Here is a 22,414-nt window from a genome sequence, read left to right on the forward strand (position 1 = left end):
CTCTCCGGCTCCAGAAGCTGTGAGAGCGGCTGAAAACAAGGTGTCCTGGCCTGGTGACGTCATCGAGGCGAGCGAGGCGGGGCTGCGGACTGTGGGCGGGAGGCTGCCAACGGTTTTGATTGTAGGGAAGGGCGCGAGAAGGGGGTTGTCTTGGTGTTGCCGAACTGGGGCTTAGGGGAGGGGGCAGACCCTTGTCCCCACCTTGGCCGACTGCGTGGCCGAGGACTGGAGGTGTGGAGAGTAGTTGGAACGGGGTGGTCGGGGTAGGGGATCTCAGGCTAGGCTTGAGCGCGGCGTACTTTTTAGGGACGTCTGAGGGCGTGACTGAGTGTTCACCAAGTTTCTTTGGGGATAGTAGGGAGGGAGGGATTCTAGGGACCTTGCTATGGCTTTCTTGACAGGAGGGATCGGAGGGGATATACTAGAGAGTTGACCCTGGGTAGAACGAGTGCAGTGGGAGGAGAGGGGAGGTGGGGAGCATGAGGTTCCTGCCCCTCTGAGACCACAGCCAGTTGAGGGGCAAATAAGGCAGCTGGACGGAAATTAGGCCTCTGTTGGATTTGGGTCCGTTTCAGTTTGCACGTTCTGGGTGTGAAAACTTAAGAGCTCAGTTGACCAGTGATATCCTGTGCCAGAAGTTGATCTGCAGCTTTCAGTGCTCCAGAGGAACTGCAGCAGGTCTTCCGTCCCCACCCTCTCCTTGCTGCACCCTCCTTTTCCACTGTTACCAGGAACTGTGGAAAGAAATCCTTTTGCCCTCTCGCATGGCCTCTGGAACCGTTGGAAACCTTTCTTCTAACCAGAAAGGCTCCATACCCTCATTCAACAAGAATCCTTCACTTGGAGTCTTCCTCCTTTCTCCCAAATCTTCCTTCTCGGGGTACTTTCCCCCTGTGCTCTCCTAAAGCAGAACCAGGAGTTCCCAGCTCTGCTGTCTCCAGTTGTCTCTTCCCTGTACTCATGGCAACATCAGCTACCAGCCCCAGTTCACCTCTCCGGCCCAAGGATCTCCTGAGTGATTCATCAGAAGCCCCTGGGCTGAACCAAGCATCCTCTGAGGTGACCTCCCAGCTGTATACTTCTTTGCACCTCAGTCGTCAGGCAGAGAGCACAGCCCGAGCCCAGCTGTTTTTGCCCGCCACCTTCCCACCTCCTCATGAGGTGTTAGATGGCTTGGCCCAAGAACTGAGTCACAGCTTGTCGGTTGGATTGGAGAACAACTTGAAGAAGAAGGTGAGGGAGGTGTGTCTTGGAAACCTCTAGGGTCTTGGGATTGGGAGTGGTAAAAAAAAAAAAATAGCTTTACTGAGACTTGAACTCCTATTGTTGGATTCCAAATTCCTTTTAACTACACAGTCAGTCATGCTTGTTCCTGGGAACAAATGTTTATGAGGGAGAGAGTGACCTGGGCCACCATAATTTGGAAAGTTGTGAAACTACTAGCTCTTTTTTCTTTTTTTTCCTTCAGAGACACCTGTGGGATAGGTTGCTGTGCTTTAACTGGGATGTGGGTACTGGGAGTGAGGATAACATTTCTTCATCCCAAGAGGGAACTAGGGACTTAAGGAAAATATGCTGAGATCCTTCCAGCTCAAAACTATTTTGATCATATGGTTCAAAATTTGGCATGCAAATCATTAAAACACAGTTTAATCAATTATACATGTTATAGATAGATAGTGTCAGATAGAGCAAGTATCATAACCAATCTGCAGACTGGTTAGGCCGCCCAGAGTTTGAAAAACTGATAGCCATGGACTATAGAGTCTTTAGACAGGATATTTGCTCTCTAGTTGGCAAGAATCCTCACTACTCTTGTCTTAAGGTGCCCAATTAATTCATTTACGTTACCTCTCTGGCTTCTGTAGACATTTGAGTTTCTTACTAGGTCAGTCCTATTTTTCTTGTTTTCCCAGGTGTGAGAGTAAAAGTTCTTGGGCCTTAGGGGCTACTGGATGCTGTCTACCCTGACAGTAGGTAGATTATGGATTATTGCATCTGATTTCCATGTTGCTTTTTCTAGGATGGTTCCAAGCATATCTTTGAGATGGAAAGTGTTCGGGGTCAACTCCAGAGCATGCTCCAAACCTCACGAGATACGGCCTATCGTGAGTAAACCCCTTCCCTATAAAGGAGAACCTAGATTTAAGGGGTGGGAAAAAGTGGAGAAAGGAAGCAGGGTGTGTGGGGGGTGGTGACCTAGACCTCGGAGATAAGAGATTTCTGGAGGAAAGGTTCCCGTTCTTTGGTAGAGGGCAGGAGGAGTGGGTGAAGTAGAAAGGAAGGACCTCTTCTTCAAGTGGTCCCTGTTCCTGTCCTTACCTGACCCTGGCTGTGGGCCTCTCTGGCTGCCCACAGAGGAGTCCACTACTCCAGGTGCCGGCTCAGAGAGACGGGAAGAGGACTCCTTTGACAGTGACAGCACGGCCACCTTACTTAAGTGAGTTTTCCTTGGGGTTCTCCTAGCTGACTTCCTTTCTTGGAAAGCCAAGTGTTCTAGTGTTTAGTTCTACCTTTACTGCTTTTGTATCTCTTAAGGACCTAAGATGCTTGTCACTTAGCTTTCAGTTTTCATCCTTTCTCTCCTTTCTTCTACCCCCTTTCCTCCTTTGGGAACGTGGGCATCTGCTGCTTAGTACCTGGCTCTCTCCCAACTTCTAGTCCTTCTTCCTGCAGAAGAGCTAGTTTGTTTCTGCTGAAACTTGTACTGCAGGGAGTGTGGAATAGAGGAAGGAGCACTATAGAGTGAATCACAGAACCTGCGTGCTATCTATGGCTCTATTGCTTATCTACCTAGCTTTGTAACTTTGGGCAAGTCTCCTGCCCTGAGTTTCAGTTTCCTCATTTGTAAAATGTCACAGTTGGACTAGTGGATCTCAAAAGCTTTCCCAACCCTAATATTCTCTACCTGATTTGCTCAGCACCCGGCCCCTGCGTGACTTATCTCCATCTAGCTCAGCCCAAGCCCTGGAGGAGTTGTTTCCCCGCTACACCAGCCTTCGGTCAGGGCCCCCACTCAATCCCCCGGATTTTCAGGGGCTGAGAGATGCACTGGATTCAGAACATACCCGTCGCAAGGTGAGACATAAAGGCTTCCTTTTGACAGCAGCAAAGATTAGAAAAGGGGCTGAAGGTTAAGGGCCTGCAGGCTGGGACTTTGCTCAAATGGCTCTGCTGGAAGGCAGGCCTTCTTTGACCATCCTATCTAGAATGGCACACCTCCCCTCCAGGTATTATTCCCTCAGATCATTCTGTTATTTCCTTCATGTAGTTTGTCAAAGTCTGATATATCTCGTTTGTTTTCCCCCTCTAAAACCTAAGCTCCATGCAGGTCATGCCTTATCTTGTTCAGCACTTTCTTCCTAAAGCCTAGAATATACCGAACACATAAAAATACCCTGTGCATGTTTGGTGAATGAACAACAAACTTTGTTGGCTTGTGCAAAGCTACCAGTGATATAATGAGCTTTGTTTCTGTGAGCCTCAGCCTATCTGAAGGGGGCAGAGAGAGGGACAAGGCAGAGGAAGAGTCAGAATTATTGGTTGTATTGTCATTTTTGGAACTTTCTCTTCCTCCATTTTAAACTGCCTGGCCATGAATGAAAGGCTTTCCCCTTTATCCTTGCCCTGTTGAATCGTTGTGTCCAATATGCTTCTTAGGGCAGGAGTAACTTCTCACTCTTTGCAGCATGGGCTGCTGCACCCCTGCCAAAAGGTTCTTGGAAATTTTTCCCAGGAGATCTGGAAAAGGGAAGAGGCTGGAAACTAAGCCCCTGCTTCCTGAGGTGGTAGAGGAAGGTGTTGGAGGTCTTAGGCTCCAGCATTGCTGATTCTCCTTCCCCAAACCTGTTCTGTTTTTGGGACCCAGGCTCCCTGTCTCCAGCCCATTTCCCCTGTAGAGGAGCTGGAAAGTTTGGAGCTTTGGTCAAACTAAGGATGGCAACATCCAGACTCCTCATCCTTCTTCCCAGCATTGTGAGCGCCATATTCAGAGCCTGCAGACCCGCGTGCTAGAGCTTCAGCAACAGTTAGCTGTGGCCGTGACTGCCGACCGCAAGAAAGACATCATGATTGAACAACTGGACAAGGTGCCAGGGTAGCGGAATGCGGGTGGGTCTCTCCATGGGGGGCACCAAGGAATAGTGAATAGGGGGAGGCCAACCAACATTTCTTTGTTCATGTTAGGAGCTAGGGTAAGTGGTGGGTTAACTGACCACTGGGAGAAGATGGCTGTTGACCCTGCTCCTGTGGGCAGAAAGAGGGCAAAAAAATTATTTGAAATTCTATCTGACTTTCCTGAGACCCTGGCCCGCGTGGTAGAGGGCTGGAACCGGCATGAAGCTGAGCGGACAGAGGTGCTTCGGGGACTCCAGGAGGAGCGCCAGGCAGCTGAACTCACTAGAAGCAAGCAGCAGGAGGTGTGCAACCTGGGTCATGGGGCTTTAGAACGTAGGTCAGCGACGGCTGGATGGGAGAGGGTAGAAACAGCCCTGGAGTCAGGGTTCATGATAGATTGACCTCAATCTTGCCATAGCAGGCCTGACAGTTCTCCTCGCTTCCTCTCCCTTCAGTGTTTCTGCTGTCAAACTTGCATGGTTGATGTCTTCTCAGCTTTCCTCACGCCATGTGGTCTTCTCTCTGGCCCTCAAGTCATTTAGTTAACTCTTGCTTTTAGAGTTTACGTTGTTAATGATTTTCGAAGTACAGGGATTCCCCTCAGTTCCTCCGTCCTATGTTCCTCTCTCCTTGAAAGACAGTAACCCGCCTGGAACAAAGCCTTTCTGAGGCCATGGAGGCCCTGAATCGTGAGCAGGAAGGTGCCAGACTGCAGCAACGGGAAAGAGAGACACTGGTGAGAATGCTTCCTGGGTTAATTCCAGTAGAGGCTGTTAATTACTTCTAGAGGGTTACGGGCTTTTGATGGATTGTGGGAGTTCATAATTTGAGTTTCACCAGGGCAAAGTGTGTTCTTTAAAACACAACTTCTGGGGGCTTCCCTGGCGGTCTAATGGTTGAGACTCTGTGCTTCCACTGCAGGGGGCACAGGTTCAATCCCTCCTCAGGGAACTAAGATCCCACATGCCTTGGTGGCATGGCCAAATAGATAAATAAATACATACATAAAAGAAGATTTTTTTAAAAAACAAAAACACTAGTTCTGCTAGATACTCTACAGAAAGTAAGCTCTGCCACCAAGTAAGTGTTAGAGACTCAGCAAATTGTATCCTCATTAAAATCATTTGGATAATTTTGTTTGTTTGTTTTGTTTTGTTTTTTTGTGTTTTTTTTGTGGTTCGCGGGCCTCTCACTGTTGTGGCCTCTCCCATTGCGGAGCACAGGCTCCGGACGCGCAGGCTCAGCGGCTATGGCTCACGGGCTCAGCCGCTCCGCGGCCTGTGGGATCTTCCCGGACCGGGGCACGAACCCGTGTCCCCTGCATCGGCAGGCGGACTCTCAACCACTGCGCCACCAGGGAAGCCCTGGATAATTATTTTTAAATACAGATTTCTGACCCTTTCCCAGAGGTTTTGATATATGGGGGGTTGGGGAGCCTAAATATTTTCAGAAATTTCCTAGGTGATTTCGTTCAGCCAGGTTTGAGAACCCTGGTCTATGGCAGACCAGAAAAGGTATGGGATGAGACTTACTCAAGTTTTTAATTGCTGAAATGATAAGATTACCCATATGAATTAGTAGCCAGGTATAGAATTTCTTGCATGCATGACACATGCTTGCTACATGCATGCTGGTACTTATATTCCTAACAGGCTACATCCAAGAGCACTGATGGTGGCTTCTGGTTGGCTAGTACATGACTGTAGGCTGGATTTTCTAGTCTTTGTGGAATTTCTTTTGATGACGATGGTGATAGCTATTGTATATTGAGTACTTACTACATGCCAGACACTGTGCTAAATTCTTTACATACGCTTTTAACTTTAATCCTCACAAGGTAGACTGTAATATGCCCACTTTACAGATAAGGATGTGTGCCTCAGAACACAAAGTAAATGCAGAGCTGGGATTCAAACTGAGATTTGAACGCAAATCTACCTAACTCTGGAACAGAAGCTCTTATTTACCATATAATCTTGTGGGCTTGTTAACTATGGTATTTTAACGGATATAATTCTCAGCAGGCACATTGTATGGGGGTAAGGGGGCAGATTGCTGGTCTCTTGAGGGCATGCTAAGGATCTTGGTTTTCTCCTGGGTCTATAGGAAGAGGAAAGGCAAGCTCTGACCCTGAGCTTGGAGCTGGAACAGCAGCGGTGCCGGGCCCTGCAGGAAGAACGGGATGCGGCTCGGGCTGGGCAACTCAGTGAGCATCAACAGTTGGAGACACTTCAGGTGGCCCTAGAAGAAGAACGGCAGACCTGGGCCCAGAAGGAGCATCAGCTTAAGGAATGCTACCAGGCACTGCAGGAGGAGAGCCAGGCTCAGTTGGAAAGGGAGAAGGTAAAAGTGGCACTTGAGGAATGGGGGAACAGATGAAGGACAAAATAATTGAATGAGACGGATGTCAGAAAACGCGATGTAGTGGACTGGGATGGAGAGTGAAGAACTATATGTGGGAGAGAAGATTGAGAGTGTAGGGCCTGCAGGAAGGGGTGGGGGCATCAAATACATGGAAGGTCGAAGAGTGAGATTCAACAGAGATGAGGAAATAGGTCACATATGAGGAGAGAGGAAGCTTGGTTTTTAGGGTACGGGAGGATGAATTGGGGAATAGAGGTAACCGGGAGACAGGCAATGAGGTACAAACTTAAGTTTGATTTCTCTTTCTTTTGGGAACACCCAGAGGGAGGCCCAGGCAGCCCGGGAGGCCCAGCAGCAGCTGGCTTTGGTGCAGTCTGAGGTGCGGCGGTTGGAAGGAGAGCTGGACACAGCTCGGAGAGAGAGAGACGCCTTGCAGCTGGAGATGAGCCTGGTGCAGGTCAGGAGGCAGAGGTTCTTGAGGAGGGTTCCTGGTGAGAAGACGTAGGTCCGAGGCAGAGTGACTTTTCAGGAGTCAGGCAAACACTCCCATTTCTAACTAGAATTTTGACCTTTATGGGCCTCTGTTTTTATGCATAAAATGTGTGCTAAGCGCACATTAATGAGTTTCTGAGAGACTATTTTCCTTATTATAATGGTTGACTTAAGGAGACACCCAGTTTCTGGGTTAGTGAGGCCAGTGTTTGAGAGAACACACTTTTACTTTTCACGTGGCCCATTGAGTTGGAGGGCTGACCACATGGAAACTAATTTATCATGGAGGACCAAGGGTGAAGACGTTAGTAAAAACTTCAGTAGCAACTTATACGCTGCTGTACCCCCTGAACTGATGCTAGCTGTGCGTGTCTACGTGGGCATTCAGTAAACCTATCGAATGATCCCTCTATGTAAGCTCTGTGCTGGGATAGTCCTAACACAATAGCCCCAGCCAACAAGGAGCTCACCAGATAGATGGGGAGTTTGTCTAGCACACACATTTTCGAAGGAGTATGATAAATAAGAATTTAGAGTAAGGAGAACTACTCTTTACTCAGACGTCATCTTCCTAGTGAGTTCTTCCCCAACCACACTGAGTAAAATCTGCAACCTCTGATAATCCCTGTTCCCTTCCCTGTTTAATTTTTCTCCTACTGTACTACATAATATACCTTTTTATTTATTTTACTTAGTATTTAACTTTTTTTAAATTGAAGTATAGTTGACTTACAATATTATATTAGTTTCAGGTGTACAACACAGTGATTTGATATTTTTATATATGTTACAAAGTGATTACCGTGATAAGTCTAGTTACCATTTATCACCATTCAAAGTTATTACAACATCATTGAATATTCCCTGTGCTGTGCATTATATTCCTGTGACTTATTTATTTTATAGGTGGAGGTTTGTACCTCTTGATCCCCTTCACCAATTTCACCCATTTCCCCACTCCACCTCCCCCATAGTGTATCTTGTTTATTTTCTGTAAGGTGCATGAGGGCAATGATTTTTGTCTATTTACTGTTAAATCCCAGAGTAGCGCCTGGCTTTAGTGTTGTTCATGTCCTCCATTTCGTTATTGTTCCATCGATTATTGAAAGTGGGGTATTAAAGTCTCCAGCTGTGGTTGTAGAACTGTCTGTTTTCTCCCTTCAATTCTGTCATTTTTTTTTTTTTTTTCGATTCTGTCATTTTTTTTCTTCATATATTTTGGGGCTCTATTAGGTGCACATATATTTATAACTGCTGTATCTTCTTAATATAACCTTTTTGCTTAAAATCTATTTTGTCTGATATTAATATAGCCCCCACCCCATTTTTTGTTTACTATTTGCATGGACTATCTTTTTTCATCCTTTTACTTTCAACCTTTTTGTGTCTTTGTAAAGTGAGTCTCTGGTGGACAATGTATAGGTGCATCATGTTTTTTTTTAATCCATTATGTCAATTCCTGCCTATTAATTGGAACATTTAATCCGTTTACATTTAAAGTAATTATTGATAAGGAAGGACTTCTGCCATTTGGCTGTTTGGTTTTTTATGTCTTAAATGTTTTTGTTCCTCAGTTCCTCCATTACTGCCTTTTTTTTTTTTGATAGTTTGTTGATATTTTTGTAGTATACTGTTATCTTTTCCTCTTTCCTTTTCTGTATATTTTTAAAGTTATTTTCTGAATGGTTACCTTGGGATTACAATTAACATCTTAAAGTAATAATAACCTAGTTTGGATAATACCTACTTTAGTTTCAGTAGCGTATACTCTGTTCCTATATGTCTCTGTCCCTCCCCCTTCATATTGTTACTGTTACAGATTTGTAATTATTGTTTTATGCCTTTGCCTTTTAAATCATATTGGAAAAAAGGAGTTACAAACCAAAACTACAATAATATAGGTTTATATTTGCCTACGTAGCAACCTTTATCAGTTGCTTCATATGGCTTTATTTCTTCATATGGCTTCAAGTTACTGTCTCATTTCATTTCATTTCAGCCTGAAGGACTCCCTTTAGAATTTCTTGTAGGTCAGGTCCACTAGTAACGATCACATCAGGGAATGTTTTAATTTCTCCTTCATTGTTGAAGGATTTTCCTCACATTCCCCTCGCCCTCCCCGTATAGAATTCTTAGTTGACAGTCGTTTTTCTTTAAAACATGTTGGGACTTCCCTGGTGGTGCAGTGGTTAAGAATCCTCCTGCCAATACAGAGGACATGGGTCCGAGCCCTGGTTCGGGAAGATCGCACATGCTGCGGAGCAACTAAGCCCGTGCGCCACAACTACTGAGCCTGTGCTCTAGAGCCTGTGAGCCACAACTACTGAGCCCACATGCCCCAACTACTGAAGCCCATGCGTCTAGAGCCCATGCTCCGCAACAAGAGAAGCCACCGCAATGAGAAGCCCCTGCACGGCAACGAAGAGTAACCCCCACTCGCCACAACTAGAGAAAGCCCGTGCACAGCAACGAAGACCCAACACAGCCATAAATTAATTAATTAATTTAAAAAGTTAAAATAGATTTTATTTTTTAGAGCAGTTTCAGGTTCACAGCAAAACTGAGTGGAAGGTACAGAGATTTCCCATATACTTCCTAACTGCAGCCCCCCACAGCTTCCCCTATTAGCAGCGTCTCCAACCAGAGCAGTACGTTTGTTACAGTTGACACATCATTATCACCTAGAGTCCATAGTTTACATTAAGGTTCACTCTTGCTGTTGTACATTATATGAGTTTGGACAAATTTATAATGACATGTATCCACCTTTATAGTATCATACTTAGTTTCACTGTTCATCGCTTCCTCCCTTTAACCCCTGACAACCACTGATCTTTTTACTTTCTCCATAGTTTTGCCTTTTCTGGAATGTAATATAGTTGGAATCATATAGTATGTAGCCTTTTCAGATTGGCTTCTTTCACTTAGTGATATGATTTTTTTCCATGTCTTTTCATGGTTTGATAGCTCACTTCTTTTTAGTGGTAAATAATATTCCATTGTCAGTTTATCTTTTCACCTACACATCTTTGTTGCTTGTAAGTGTTGGCAGTTTTGTTGGGTTTTTTAAAAATGTTTATTTATTTGGCTGTGCCGGGTTTTAGTTGCGGCATGTGGGATCTTCGTTGCCACCTGCGGGATCTTTAGTTGCAGCATGTGGGATCTTTTAGTTGCAGCATGCAAACTCTGAATTGCGGCATGTGGGGTCTATTTCCCTGCAGGGATCGAACCAGGGCCGCCTGCATTGGGAGTGCAGAGTCTTAGCCACTGGACCACCAGGGAGGTCCCAGTGTTGGCAATTATGAGTAAAACTTCTGTAAACATTCACGTGCAGGTTTTTTGTGTGAACTCCTTTGGGTAAATACCAAGGAGTGTGGTTGCTGGGTCATATGGTAAGGGCGTGTTTAGTTTTGTAAGAAACCACTATAGTGTCTTCCAAAGCGAGTGTACCATTTTGCATTCCCATCAGCAATGAATGAGCGTTTCTGTTGTTCCACATCCTCACCAACATTTGGCATGTCAGTGTTCTGGATTTTGGCCATTCTAGTAGATGTATAGTGGTATCTAGTGAATTTTTCATATCATCAGTTGTACTTTTCAGCTCCAGAATTTCTGTTTGGTTCCTGTTTATAATTTCAATCTCTTTAAATCTCTTTATTGACACCCCCTATTTGTTCATACTTTGTTCTGATTTCCTTTAGTTTATTGTCTAAATAGCTCATTGAGCATATTTAAGACTGTTGATTTTACATCTTTGACTAGTAATCCCAATGTCTGGGCTTCCACAGGAAGAGTTCCTGTTATATTCTCTTTTTCCTTTGAATGAGTCATATTTTCATGGGTTTTTTTGGTATGTTTTGTAATCTTTTGTTGAGAGCTGTATATTTTGAGTATTATAATGTAGTAACTCTGGAAATCATATTTTCTCCCTCCTCAAGGATTTCTTTTGACAGCTGCAGCCATCTATTTGTATAGTGACTTTTCCAAATGGTTTTTGCAAATGGTATTTCTTGTGTGTGGTAATTGACATTTCTGTTCCATTATCTCTGTGATTAGCCTGTGATCTAACAGATTTTCTTAAATGTCTGGACTCCCTCCTGTCAAAAAAAGTGTACATGTCTCTTTATTTATTTGTTTATTTATTTATTTTTAAGATTTCTTTTTTTTTTTTTTAATCTACCGTGCTTGCTAGCCTGGCTAGGCTCCCATTTTTCCTTTACTTTGACCTAGTAATTCCATACTGTTTCATTACCTCTTTGATACTTTTTAGGAAGAGATATACATGTATATACATATATTTTAAAAATATCTTATTCAACTTGTTTGGTTTTGTTCAGCACAACAGTTACTCTGAATAACCATCTGCCAGTACTAGAAACATGATGTACTCCCTCTCTTCTTATACTTTGAAATAGTTTGTAAGGTTGGATTTAATATGTATTTCTTGAATACTTGGTATTTGACTTGATTTTGCTTCTTGAATGTTTCTAGAAATATTTAGGGGGACTTCCCTGGAGGTCCAGTGGTTAAGACTTCGCCTTCCAATGCAGGGGGTGTGGGTTCATTCCCTGGTCAGGGAACTAAGATCCCACATGCCTCATGGCCCAAATCATAAAACAGAAGCAACATTGTAACAAATTCAATAAAGACTTTAAGAATGGTCCACATTAAAAAAAAAAAAAAAAGAAAAGCAATCCTTTAAAAAAAAATGAAAGAAATATTTAGGCTTTCTATTTCTTCTTGAATTATTTTTGGTGTTCTCTTATCCATATATATCTATTCAGTCTAAATTTTCTAATCTATTGACTTAACAGTTGTTCATAATTTTATCTTAATGTCCCTGGCATCTTTTCTACTTTTTCATTCCAGATATTGTTCATTTGTGTCATTTCTGTCATCATCTCTTTTTAAAACCATCTTACTCATGATTTAATTAAATATATTTTCAGAAAATTACCTTTTGGCTTTGTTGATTTTTTTTTTCTATTTTATTAATGTCTGTACCTTATTTCATTTCTTATATTTTCTTTGATTTTATTCTGTTGTTCTTTTAAAAATCTTCGTAAGATGAATGCTTGCTTTTTCTAAGTTCCTCCATAAGTATTAACTTAAGTGCATCCTACAACTTGTCCCATGTGATATTTGCCTTATTGTTTGGTTCTGAATAATATTCCTTTAAAAAAATATTTATTTATTTGGTTGTGCCAGGTCTTAGTTGTGGCAGGCGGGCTCCTTAGTTGTGGCATGCATGTGGAATCTAGTTCCCTGAGCAGGGATCCAACACAGGCCCCCTGCACTGGGAGCGAGGAGTCTTAACCACTGCGCCACCAGGGAAGTCCCCTGAATAATATTCTTTTTTTATATTATTACTTTCTGATCTCCTGGGTTATTTCCAAACATATAGGGTTTTCTAATTATCTTTTTATTATTGATTTATAGCTTAAATATTTGTGATTAGAGAGCATGGTCTTTTAAAAAATTACTTATTTATGTACATTCCACCCAACTTTTTGTGTTGAAATATTTCTGTCTTAAATGTCGCTTGAATAGTAAGTATAATGAATACACTTAGATTCATCAATTGACATTTTGCTACATTTGTCTGTTGTCTGTCTGCACCTCTCTCTCTCTCTGCCCCTTCCCACCCCGCTTCCTCTCTTTTCTTGTCCCCACCCCCATCATTGGAGAGTTTCTTGTGGATATCATGAGAGAATATACTATTTTTATTATTTAAATTCTTTGAAAATTGTTGAGACTTATCCCTTAATATATGGTCAAGTTTTCTAAATATTTCATGTGTGCTTAAAAACATGTATTTTATAGTTGTTTGGTGAAGTTTTATATGTCTATTTGTATATGTGTCTAGTTTGTTAACTGCTGTTTAAGTCATTATATCCCTTTTTATTTTTTTTCTATTAAAAATCTCACTGAGTGTGGATTTGTCTGTTTCTCCTGTAGTCTGTCAATTTTTGCTTTATACATTTTGAAGCTCTGTTATGATTAGATACATATAATTTTTTAAATTGCTATATCTTTCCTGGTAAATTGAGTGTTTTATCCTTATGAGATGACTCTATCCTTACAAAGCTTTTTGCCTTAGAGTCTAATCTTGCCTAATATTAATAGATCTATATTGGTCTTTAAAAAAAAATAAGAGTTTCCCTGAGAAATATTTTTCTAGCTTTTTTACTTTAAACATTTATATATTTGCCTTTTGGCTGGAGCATTAAATTCATTTAATTTAATTAGTTTATTCATAGCTGAATCCATGTCTTAACTTTATATCTTATTGTGTCCTGCTTATTCAGTGTTTATTTTCCTCTCCTTTCTTGTCACCTTTTAGATTCATTATTTTTTCCTCATTTCATGTTTGTTTGTTTTTTTTGTCAGCTAGTTTTAAAGTCAAACTCAGTTTCTGTCTAAATTCTCAAAGTTAACTTATCAGAGGTAAATATCAAAGACAGAGAAAGGAGTCGTCAATTCTACATGGATGGCTCAAGGTAGTCTCCCCAGAGAACTCTAAAAAATATTTTTAAGATGTAAAAGTTATCTGTAATACAAGTTCAAATATTACAGAAGTAAACGGTTGCCTTCCCTTCCCGCATCACTTTGTGTCCTTTTAGAACCTTTTCATATGGGTTTCTAGGCTGGTGCTTTAAAAAAATGTGTATGCATTCGCTGCAACTTGTTGTTTTTACCTCATAATATATCTTAGACATGTATTTCCATCAATACATATAGATGTATTGTATGTTATTTTTAAGAATTAAATTAAGATGTATAGATGTTATTTTTAAGAATTACATAATATTGCTATAAATGGATAAATCATAGTTTATTTAAGCATTTTCCTTTTGATGAGAAATTTACACTGATGCCAGTTTTTTTCACTATTAAAAATAGTGCTGCAGGGAATTCCCTGGTGGTCCAGTGGTTAGGACTCTGTGCTTCCACTGCATGGGGCATGGGTTTGATCCCTGGTTGGGGAACTAAGATCCCGCAAGCCACACGTTGCGGCCAAAAAAAAAAAAAATAGTGCTGCAGTGAACATCATTGTACATAAATCTTTGGCACCCCTTCTGTAGGATAGATTCTTTAAAGTGGAATTGCTGGCTCAGATGGAGTATATATTAAGTTTTTTCATTAAAAAAATTTAGGGTAGTGATTATTTTATAATGTATAAAAATATTGAATCACTATGTTGTACACGTGAAACTAAAAAAAAGAATTTAGGTAACAAGGCATCTAGAGTAGTCAAAATCGTGGAAACAGAAACAGTGGTGATGTTAGGGGCTGGGGAGGGAGAAATGGGGAGTTATTGTTCAGTGAGTATAGAGTTTCAGGGTTTTTTTTTTTTAATTTTATTTATTTGTTTATTTTTTGGCTGTGTTAGGTCTTCGTTGCTACACACAGGCTTTCTCTAGCGGGTCCTACTCTTTGTTGCAGTGCACGGGCTTCTCATTGTGGTGGCTTCTCTTGTTGCAGAGCATGGACTCTAGGCGTGTGGGCTTCAGTAGTTGTGTCTCGCAGGCTCTAGAGCGCAGGCTTAGTAGTTGTGGTGCACAGGCTTAGTTGCTCTGCAGCATGTGGGATCTTCCGAGACCAAGGTTCGAACTCATGTCCCCTGCATTGGCAGGCGTATTCTTAACCACTGCGCCACCAGGGAAACCCCAGAGTTGCAGTTTTACAAGATGAAACATTTCTACAGATCTGTACAACACCATGAATATAGTTAATACTACCTAACTGTACACTTAAAAATGGTTAAGAAGGTAAGTTTGTATTATGCATTTCTTACCACAATTTTTTTAAGTTAAAAAAAAGAATTTAGGTAACTCTAAGGAGTTTGGTATGATTGGAACCTATTTGGGAGAGCTGAGATAGATGAGTGGGATCATAAAGGGCCCTATAAGCCAGTTTCAGCAGCCAGAACTTTATTCCTTAGATAGTAGGGACATTTGAAGGATTTCAAACAAGGAAACAAATTGAGTGTCTTTGTGCTTTAGAATATTCACTCAGGCACAAAGTGGAGGATCCACTAGGGCCAGAATGAGAGAGGGTGGAGGGTAAAATAGAGGCAGGGAGATCAGTTAGACTTGAAGTAATATTGGACTAACGTATTAGTGAGCAGAAGGGTAAATTAGAGAGCTGTTAGTATTGAATAGAATGAAATGACCAGTGGGAGGGGCAAAGATGTGGGAGGAGTCAAGAATAACTCCAGGTTTCAAATAGGTTGGGTGTTTCAGTGGAGAGTGGTGCCATTAACTAAGGCAAGAAATACAATAGGAAAAGGTTTGAGGGTAGAAAAACAAATGAGCTCAATTTTGGATGTGTTCTATTTGAGGCATATACAGTAGGTTTCTTGGTATATGGGCTTAAAGCTTAGAAGAAAGGTCCAGGATAAAGAGAGAGATTTAGAAAGTGTTTTAAGGTATAAACGGTAGCAAAAAACATGGCCTAAATGCTAGACATTTGCTCTACACAGGTAAAAGCATCAGTGACCCAGAATGGTAGCATGTGGTCAAAAAGAAAACTGAAGACAGAACTCAAGGAAGCATTGTGCCTTGATGGGCAGTTGGAGGAGGAGCAGTTTTAGCTGAGACTGAAGAGCAGTCGGGTAGAATGTGATCGCGTGGCTGGTGGTATCACAGGAGTGAAGGGGAAAGTGGTTTTAGAAGGAAAAACTGATGTAGGCAGCAGGTGTTGCAATGAGATCACGTAAGATAAAGACTGAGAAATAACCACTGCGGGATTTAGAAATTAAGTTATTTGCCATGAAGGACTGTGAGTGGAAGTCAGATTTCAGTGAGTTGAAGAAGGATTATGAGGTGAGAAAATAGAGACAATGATTCTGCTTTAGGAGGAGGGAACACGGACATTTTTTGAATGCTCCCTGGGTTTCAGTGGTACACCAGGAATATTGCATGTGTTACCTCAGACACGTGTAACACATTTGATTGTTCTACCTAACTTTTCTTTTGTCCAAAAAAAAGATATTTCTATTGTCCAAAGTCATTTTTACTTTTGTGTACATAAAGGTGTGCGCACCTCATGGTTTAATAAGGAAAGGAATCCTCTTTCACTCCTTGTGGCAAAATTCTTGTTTCTTTATCTCTTAAGCATATGAGGTAACGTTGGTACGTGGATTTTTTTGTCTACCTTATATCCTCCATCCTCTTCTAAGCCCAGATAGAACCGAGCTGACAATGACCCTGCCTTCCCTTACTCCCAGGCCCGGTTTGAAAGCCAGCGGATCCAGATGGAGTCGGAGCTGGCTGTGCAGCTGGAGCAGCGGGTGACAGAGAGGCTGGCACAGGCTCAGGAGAGCAACCTGCGTCAAGCAGCCTCCCTGAGGGAGCATCACAGGTACATGGAGCTTACTGGCTGCTGCCTCTCCCCAGCCGCAGCAGGTGGTGTCGGGGCCCGGTCCAGACCCTCTCAGATCCCTTTACCATCTTCCAACGCACTGGCTGCTGTCAGTCTCTCGGTGGGAGAGCTGCCTTCAAGTTCACAGGGAGAGCCAGCCGTGCTTGGGGATTTTCCATTTTCACCCCATAGGAAGTAGCACTTAACCAATAACTGATGGCCACAGGAATGTACGTTTCCAGCTCCCTTGCCCCTGGTGGGCACAGTGGTGAGCTTCGACCTGCAACATTTCCAGAGCCGCCCTGGGGGATTGAGCCTCCTCCCCACCTCAGCCCTAGTCCCCTACCAGTTTTTTTCTAGAAATGCTTCTTAAATGAACCACTTTCCCATAAATCCTCATCTCAGTCCCTGCTTCTGGGGAATCCATCCTAAGATACCAGCTGTCCTCTTTCCTGAATGCACCTGTGCCACGGCTGGGCTGGCTGGCTCTCACGTGCACACGTTCTGGCTTTTTCTTATTTGATTAGTTCTTCTGTCTCAAGATTCAGTCCTCTTTTCTCACCTGTGTCCTCCCAGGAAGCAGCTGCAGGAGCTAAATGGACAGCACCAGCAGGAATTGTCCACTCAGTTGACTCAGTTCAAGGTGGAAATGGCAGAACGGGAGGAGAGGCAGCAGCAGGTGGCCCAGGACTATGAGCTCAGGTGCCGGCCCCTAGTCTCCCTGTTAGGCCGCAGTCCCAGAGGGAGTGGTGAAGGGCCGCTTCCTCTAGCCCTGGCCTCTCCCGCACTGGCCCCAGCGCCTTTCACAATTTCACGTGTTCCATATTCCCTTCTGGCTCTTCCTATTCTCCGAGTCCCTGCTTTTGTAAAGGGCCGACATGGCCTCTCGCGTCTTGCCTTCAGACTGGCCCGGGAGCAGGCGCGAGCGCGGGAGCTGCAGAGTGGGAGGCAGCGGCTGCAGGAGCAGCGGGCGGAGCTGCTGGAGCGGCTGCAGGCCATGCTGCAGGCCCACTGGGAGGAGGCAAGCCACCTGCTCAGCACCGCCGCCCTGCCGCCCAGTCCCCCGGTACGCTGCGCAGAATTGTGTTTCGACCCCTTCTTTGGAAATCTAGCTCCCTCCCAAGGGCGGTCCATAGTTCACCCCTATGTTGGCATCTCCTACTTCCTTCTTTTAATTATTAAATGTTTATTATTAGCTAAAATCTTTTTTGGAATAGACGATGACATGCACATGGTAAAAAAAAAAAAATCCATACTGTTCAAAAAGATATACGGTGAAAAGTAATCTCCATCCCATCCCTGCACCTCAGTCTCCCGGTTCCACCCCCGAGGAGCAGCGGCTGTTACTGGTGTCTCGAGTGCCACCCCCAAACAGTAGCCTTCTGTACACAGTTTTGTGACTTTTTACTTAACCAAGTGCTTATTGGTGGACATTAAAGTTGTTTCCTATATTTTGCTTCTACAAACAGTGCTGCAAAAAATATCATTAATATATTTCTTTGTGCAAGTATATCTATAAAATTTCTAAAAATGGAATTGTAAGTTCAAAAATAAGCATTTTAAAATTTGATAGTAATTTGATAAATGTTCCCCAACCTCCTTTTAAGGACATTCTACTAATTTGTAATCTTGTTAAAAAGTGTCTGTGCCATGTCTCATCTCTTTAAATGCACCCTCTCTTGTGCCCAGGTTCCTCCTGCCGGCCCCTCCAGCCCTGGGCCACAGGAACCGGAGAAGGGGGAGAGGAGCATCTGGACTGTGCCCCCCGTGGCTGTGGCCCTAAAGCCCGTATTGCAGCAGAGCCGGGAAGCACAGGAAGAGCCACCTGGGGTGCTGCCACCTGTTCTCTGCAGCCCCTCCCCAGATCTTAGCCTCCTGCTGGGCCCCACTTTCCAGAGCCAGCATTCCTTCCAGCCCCTGGAGCCAAAGCCGGATCTCACTTCATCCTCAGGTGACTGGGGACAGGAGTCACTGGGGTTCTCCTTACCCACACGGATTGGCTCCCTCTTAACCTAGCTTGCTTTCTGTCCGGGACTTGAGCATTTAGTTTCCCAGATGACTTAGTGACCATAAATTGCAAGGAGCAGTAATCCACTCAAGTTTGTTCAAATAAAGGGAGTGAGGCTTATGGAAATGTGATGTGTCTGTGCTTAATGAGAACTGGGGTTGGTTCAGGGGCGCTGCCAGGAGCTGGGCAGCTGTTCCTCGTCTCTTGGGGCCTGTGTGGGCTCTGGACTCTGCGTCCCCGGCATCTGCTCCTTCCTCTTGGTCGACCAGCCCTCTCTCTCCCTCAGGTTCTTGCTCTCACAAGTTTGGTTTGCACGTGAGTTGAGCAGCCATGACACTGACTCCAGAAAGACTCTAGACAACCTTACAGAGACATTGGTGCCTCTGTTGCTTAGGTCCAGTTTAAAGAGAGGCGATCTGATGAGTTGGTAACCATCCCTTGGATCGGCTGACCTTGAGTGGTGGCCACGCCTGGTTCAATCAGCTGTGACTTGTGGGGATGAGGGTGCTCTGTGTGGTGTAAATGTGACAACCCAGGCAGAATTAAGAATGAGGGCATGTTCTGGTGAAGGAGCTGGAACACGTCTATTGATCTTAAACCATTCTGTGCTGCGGTGGTATTTATTTATTCAGCAGCCGAGTACCGTAGCTTTCCCCTTCTGGCTACACTTCTGTCTTAGAATTCAGCTGTGCCGACTCTCAGTTGCCTTCAGTTCTTCCCTCTCCAGCTGTTTTCTACCGTGACCAGCTTCTCCTGGCTGTGCTGCCCCTGTTATATTGAATAGGCCCTTTCCTCCCAGGCCTGTGGTGAGCTGATTTGTGGAGAACCCCCCACTACAGCACACGCCCCTGTCTCACTTTACAGCTGAGGCCTTCTCTGCAGCTGGGACCTTCCATCCTGATCACAGGGCAGAGCGGCCATTCCCTGAGGAAGATCCTGGGTCCGACGGGGATGGCTTCCTGAAGCAAGGGCTGCCGCCCCCTTCCCAGCTGCAGGGCCTCAAGCATTTTTTGCACCAGGTAAGAGGGCCCACCCGTCCCACCTTGTTTTCTCCTCTCCCTCCTCAGTTTCTCTTTCTACTCTGGGAGACTAGGATGCTGACTTCATCCGCCTTTTAGGACTAAGACTTCGTCCCAGCTTCTGCCTCTCCCAGTTGCAGTAGTTCCTTCTGGAACTTAGGTGACCAGCCCCAGCTCTTACTTCCCCAGTTGCTGCTTCCCTCAGACACTGAGGTCTCTTTCTTCAGCGGTCCTCAGGGAACCTTACTGTCTTGTCCCCACAGCTGCTGGAGACAGCACCCCAGAGCAACGAGAACCCCTCCAACGACCTGCTGCCCCCTAAGTCTGGTGAGCACCACCCCTGAAGAAGGTTGGGGCCAGGCCTGGAAGAGGTGGGAGATCCGGTTACCAGGCATGGGTCTTTAGGAGCTGGCAAAAGTGACGAAGCCCCACGAAGGCTAAGGTGGCAGGATTCCTTGGATTTTGCCCCATTTCCTGATTTGAATCTCTTTCCTTTGCTAGGTCCTCTGACTGCCCCATCTTGGGAGGAAGCCCCTCAGGCGCCACGCCTCCCACCCCCGGTCCATAAAACTAAAGTGCCCTTAGCCATGGCGTCCAGTCTTTTCCGGGTCCATGAGCTTCCCTCAGCCCATTCACAGAGCGGCGGTTCCAGCGATGGCTGCCCAGAGAGAGGTAAGCAGGTCATGGTTTACCGGCAGATAAAAAGGGTAGGTCTTGGGTGTGGAGCTGGTACCTGGAACTGAAGGCCTGTCTGGACTCCGAGAGTTGGGATAGGGTTGGGGGAGGGCCTGGGATGACAACCATTACTGATGTGTCTCTCAGGTGGAGATGGGCTCGCACCCTCGAGGCAGCTGATGGACGTGTCTCAGCTATTACGACTGTACCAAGCTCGGGGCTGGGGGGCACTGCCTGCCGAGGATCTGCTGCTTTACCTGAAGAGGCTAGAACACAGCGGGTACCAGCCTGGGAGGGAAGGGTGGAGGGACTAGGTGGACTTCCCCATCCTTTTCTGGGGAAGAAGTGAGGGTGAGATGTAGATCGGAGTCTCCTCCAGCTCTCACTCCTCCGCACCTGTCTTTTGTCTCTACTTTTCTGTTTGTCTGGTTTTTGGTTTTTTTTTTCACTTCTTAAAAAAAAAAAATCTCTTCTCCATGTTTTTCTACCTTAGTTTTTTCCTCTTTACCCTGCAGCTCAGAACTGAGAGTCCTAGGATTGTGACAATCTAGTATAACTCAGTATTTGATTCCACCAGTGTTTCCTCCTGTTTGATCCCCGGGTCTGTCTTGTTTGTTCTTATTCTTAAGAGACAGAATTGGGGAGTAGTTCTTCCACCCCGTGTGGGGAGAGTCGGGGGAACAGCTGCCCATCCTCATCCCTTGATTTGTATGGCAGGACTGACAGCCGAGGGGATAATGCCCCCAGAAGGAACACAGACTCCCGCTTGGGTGACATGCCCCGGAAAGAGGTGAGGGAAGGTCGGGCGGGGGCGGGGGTCTGGGGGCTCTCACTGGCTCGTCCCTCGCCCTCTGCACACCCGCCAGCTGGCTCTGTCCTTTGTCGCCCGACCCCTCAGATCCCGGGTCCCGTTTTCTGTAGCGTGGCCCTTCCCCTTTGCTGACTGACGCTGGCCCACCCCACGCACGATGCTGTTCCTCAGTGGCAGGGGGGTGGTTGAGAGGACATGACACTGACTTTTTTTTCTCTTTTCCCTCAATTCTCAGATCCCCTCCCAGGCTCTGCCTCGCCGCCTCGCTACAGCCCCTAAGACTGAAAGACCTCCAGCTCGGAAGAAGAGTGGGCACCCTGCCCCTGGTAGCGTGAGGAGTCGAGGGGGGATCTGGAGATAAGTCCCTGGCCTTTCTCTTCTTTGGTCTCTCATTTTTATTATTATTATTTTAATAAATCTCAGTAGTCTGTATTAGAGTCTCTGACTCATAGGAATTTGGAAAATGGAGGATTTATAGGAAACCACTGTGTGAAGAAACCTCATTGTTCTATTTGAGTATGTTTTTTATATGTTTCTATTTTATATTCTGTGGAAAAAGACACGAGCGCTTTGAACGAAAACAGTCTGTGGCTAGGTTTCAGAAGCATTAGTGAGCTACAGCCTGGTGTTACAAGAGTAAAACCCGCAGAGTGATTAGCTGTGGTCAGTAGTGGAATTATGGATGATTCTTATTTTCTTCTTTGTACATTTCTGTATTTTCCAGCTGTTCTAAAACAAGTATATATTACTTAGCAATCAGAAAAACACTTTCAATAAAAGAATAATTTATTGTATAGAGAGTTTCAGTAAAAATTTGATTTTGGGGGAGACAGTTTTGTGTTTAAGGAGCAGATAATTTAATTCTTTCAGATGGCGCTAGTAGGTTTCTGATGGACAGATTCTGCTCCAGCCAGGCCACATGTCATGGCTGTAATCGTCACTCTTATGGCTTTGAAACGTGTATAAAAGACTAGAGTGCTGGCAAGGAAAAACAGCCATGATTGTGAAAACTTTCATCCTAATACTCACCAAAATGAACAAAGAGAAACAATATTAGAGAAGAAAATGACAATAGTGTGAAAGACCCCAACTTCGTAGTACAAATGCAGAAAACCCCGTAGTACACTTTAGATTAAACTGAAGGATGGTACCTTGGGACCCACCCACAGCTTTCCCGCTCTGGAGCACAGTGCGGGGCAGGGATGATGGTAGATGTGATTCTTAGGGCCTGGTCCTAGGTGGGTGTTTGAGGGACAGTTTACTAGATTCTGTGAGGAGGGTGGGGTCCTTCTATGTGCCCTGAATGATTTGGTTAGCGCCAGAATAGACTTGACAGGATATAGATTCACACGGTGTTTCATATTAAGAAATGTTTAAAAAAAAAAAAAAAAAAAAAAAAGAAATGTTTAGATCTTGTAGTCAACCCTCCATACCCACGGGTTCTGCATCTGTGCACTCAACCACCTGTGGATCAAAAATATTCGAGAAAAAAAAATTCCAGACAGTTTCAAAAAGCAAAACTTGAATTTACTGCACACCAGCAACTAATATTTACATAGCATT

General features: G+C 44.4%; 1 protein-coding gene across 3 annotated transcripts; it reads left to right on the plus strand.

Annotated features, from left to right (window-relative positions):
• The first annotated feature begins 341 nt into the window (after positions 1 to 341).
• On the plus strand, positions 342 to 21,645 carry CNTROB (centrobin, centriole duplication and spindle assembly protein). 3 transcript variants are annotated; one of them, XM_024748367.1, is made up of 19 exons: positions 342 to 1,233; positions 2,024 to 2,108; positions 2,359 to 2,440; positions 2,922 to 3,078; positions 3,972 to 4,088; positions 4,302 to 4,418; positions 4,754 to 4,852; positions 6,223 to 6,459; positions 6,803 to 6,937; positions 16,205 to 16,338; positions 16,915 to 17,040; positions 17,242 to 17,404; positions 18,028 to 18,289; positions 19,211 to 19,365; positions 19,629 to 19,692; positions 19,867 to 20,037; positions 20,188 to 20,320; positions 20,758 to 20,830; positions 21,087 to 21,645. In XM_024748367.1, the coding sequence occupies exons 1-19, from the start codon at positions 961 to 963 to the stop codon at positions 21,210 to 21,212; spliced, it is 2,709 nt and encodes a 902-aa protein (XP_024604135.1). In that variant the 5' UTR covers positions 342 to 960; the 3' UTR covers positions 21,213 to 21,645. The 3 variants fall into 3 exon arrangements, with proteins under 3 accessions (XP_024604135.1, XP_024604136.1, XP_024604137.1); XM_024748368.1 differs by having other exon boundaries at positions 2,955 to 3,078; XM_024748369.1 differs by lacking the exon at positions 342 to 1,233 and having other exon boundaries at positions 2,025 to 2,112.
• The last annotated feature ends 769 nt before the right edge of the window (positions 21,646 to 22,414 follow it).

This window comes from Neophocaena asiaeorientalis, unplaced genomic scaffold (assembly GCF_003031525.2).
Source record: "Neophocaena asiaeorientalis asiaeorientalis breed wild unplaced genomic scaffold, Neophocaena_asiaeorientalis_V1.1 scaffold543, whole genome shotgun sequence".
Taxonomy (NCBI): domain Eukaryota; kingdom Metazoa; phylum Chordata; class Mammalia; order Artiodactyla; family Phocoenidae; genus Neophocaena; species Neophocaena asiaeorientalis.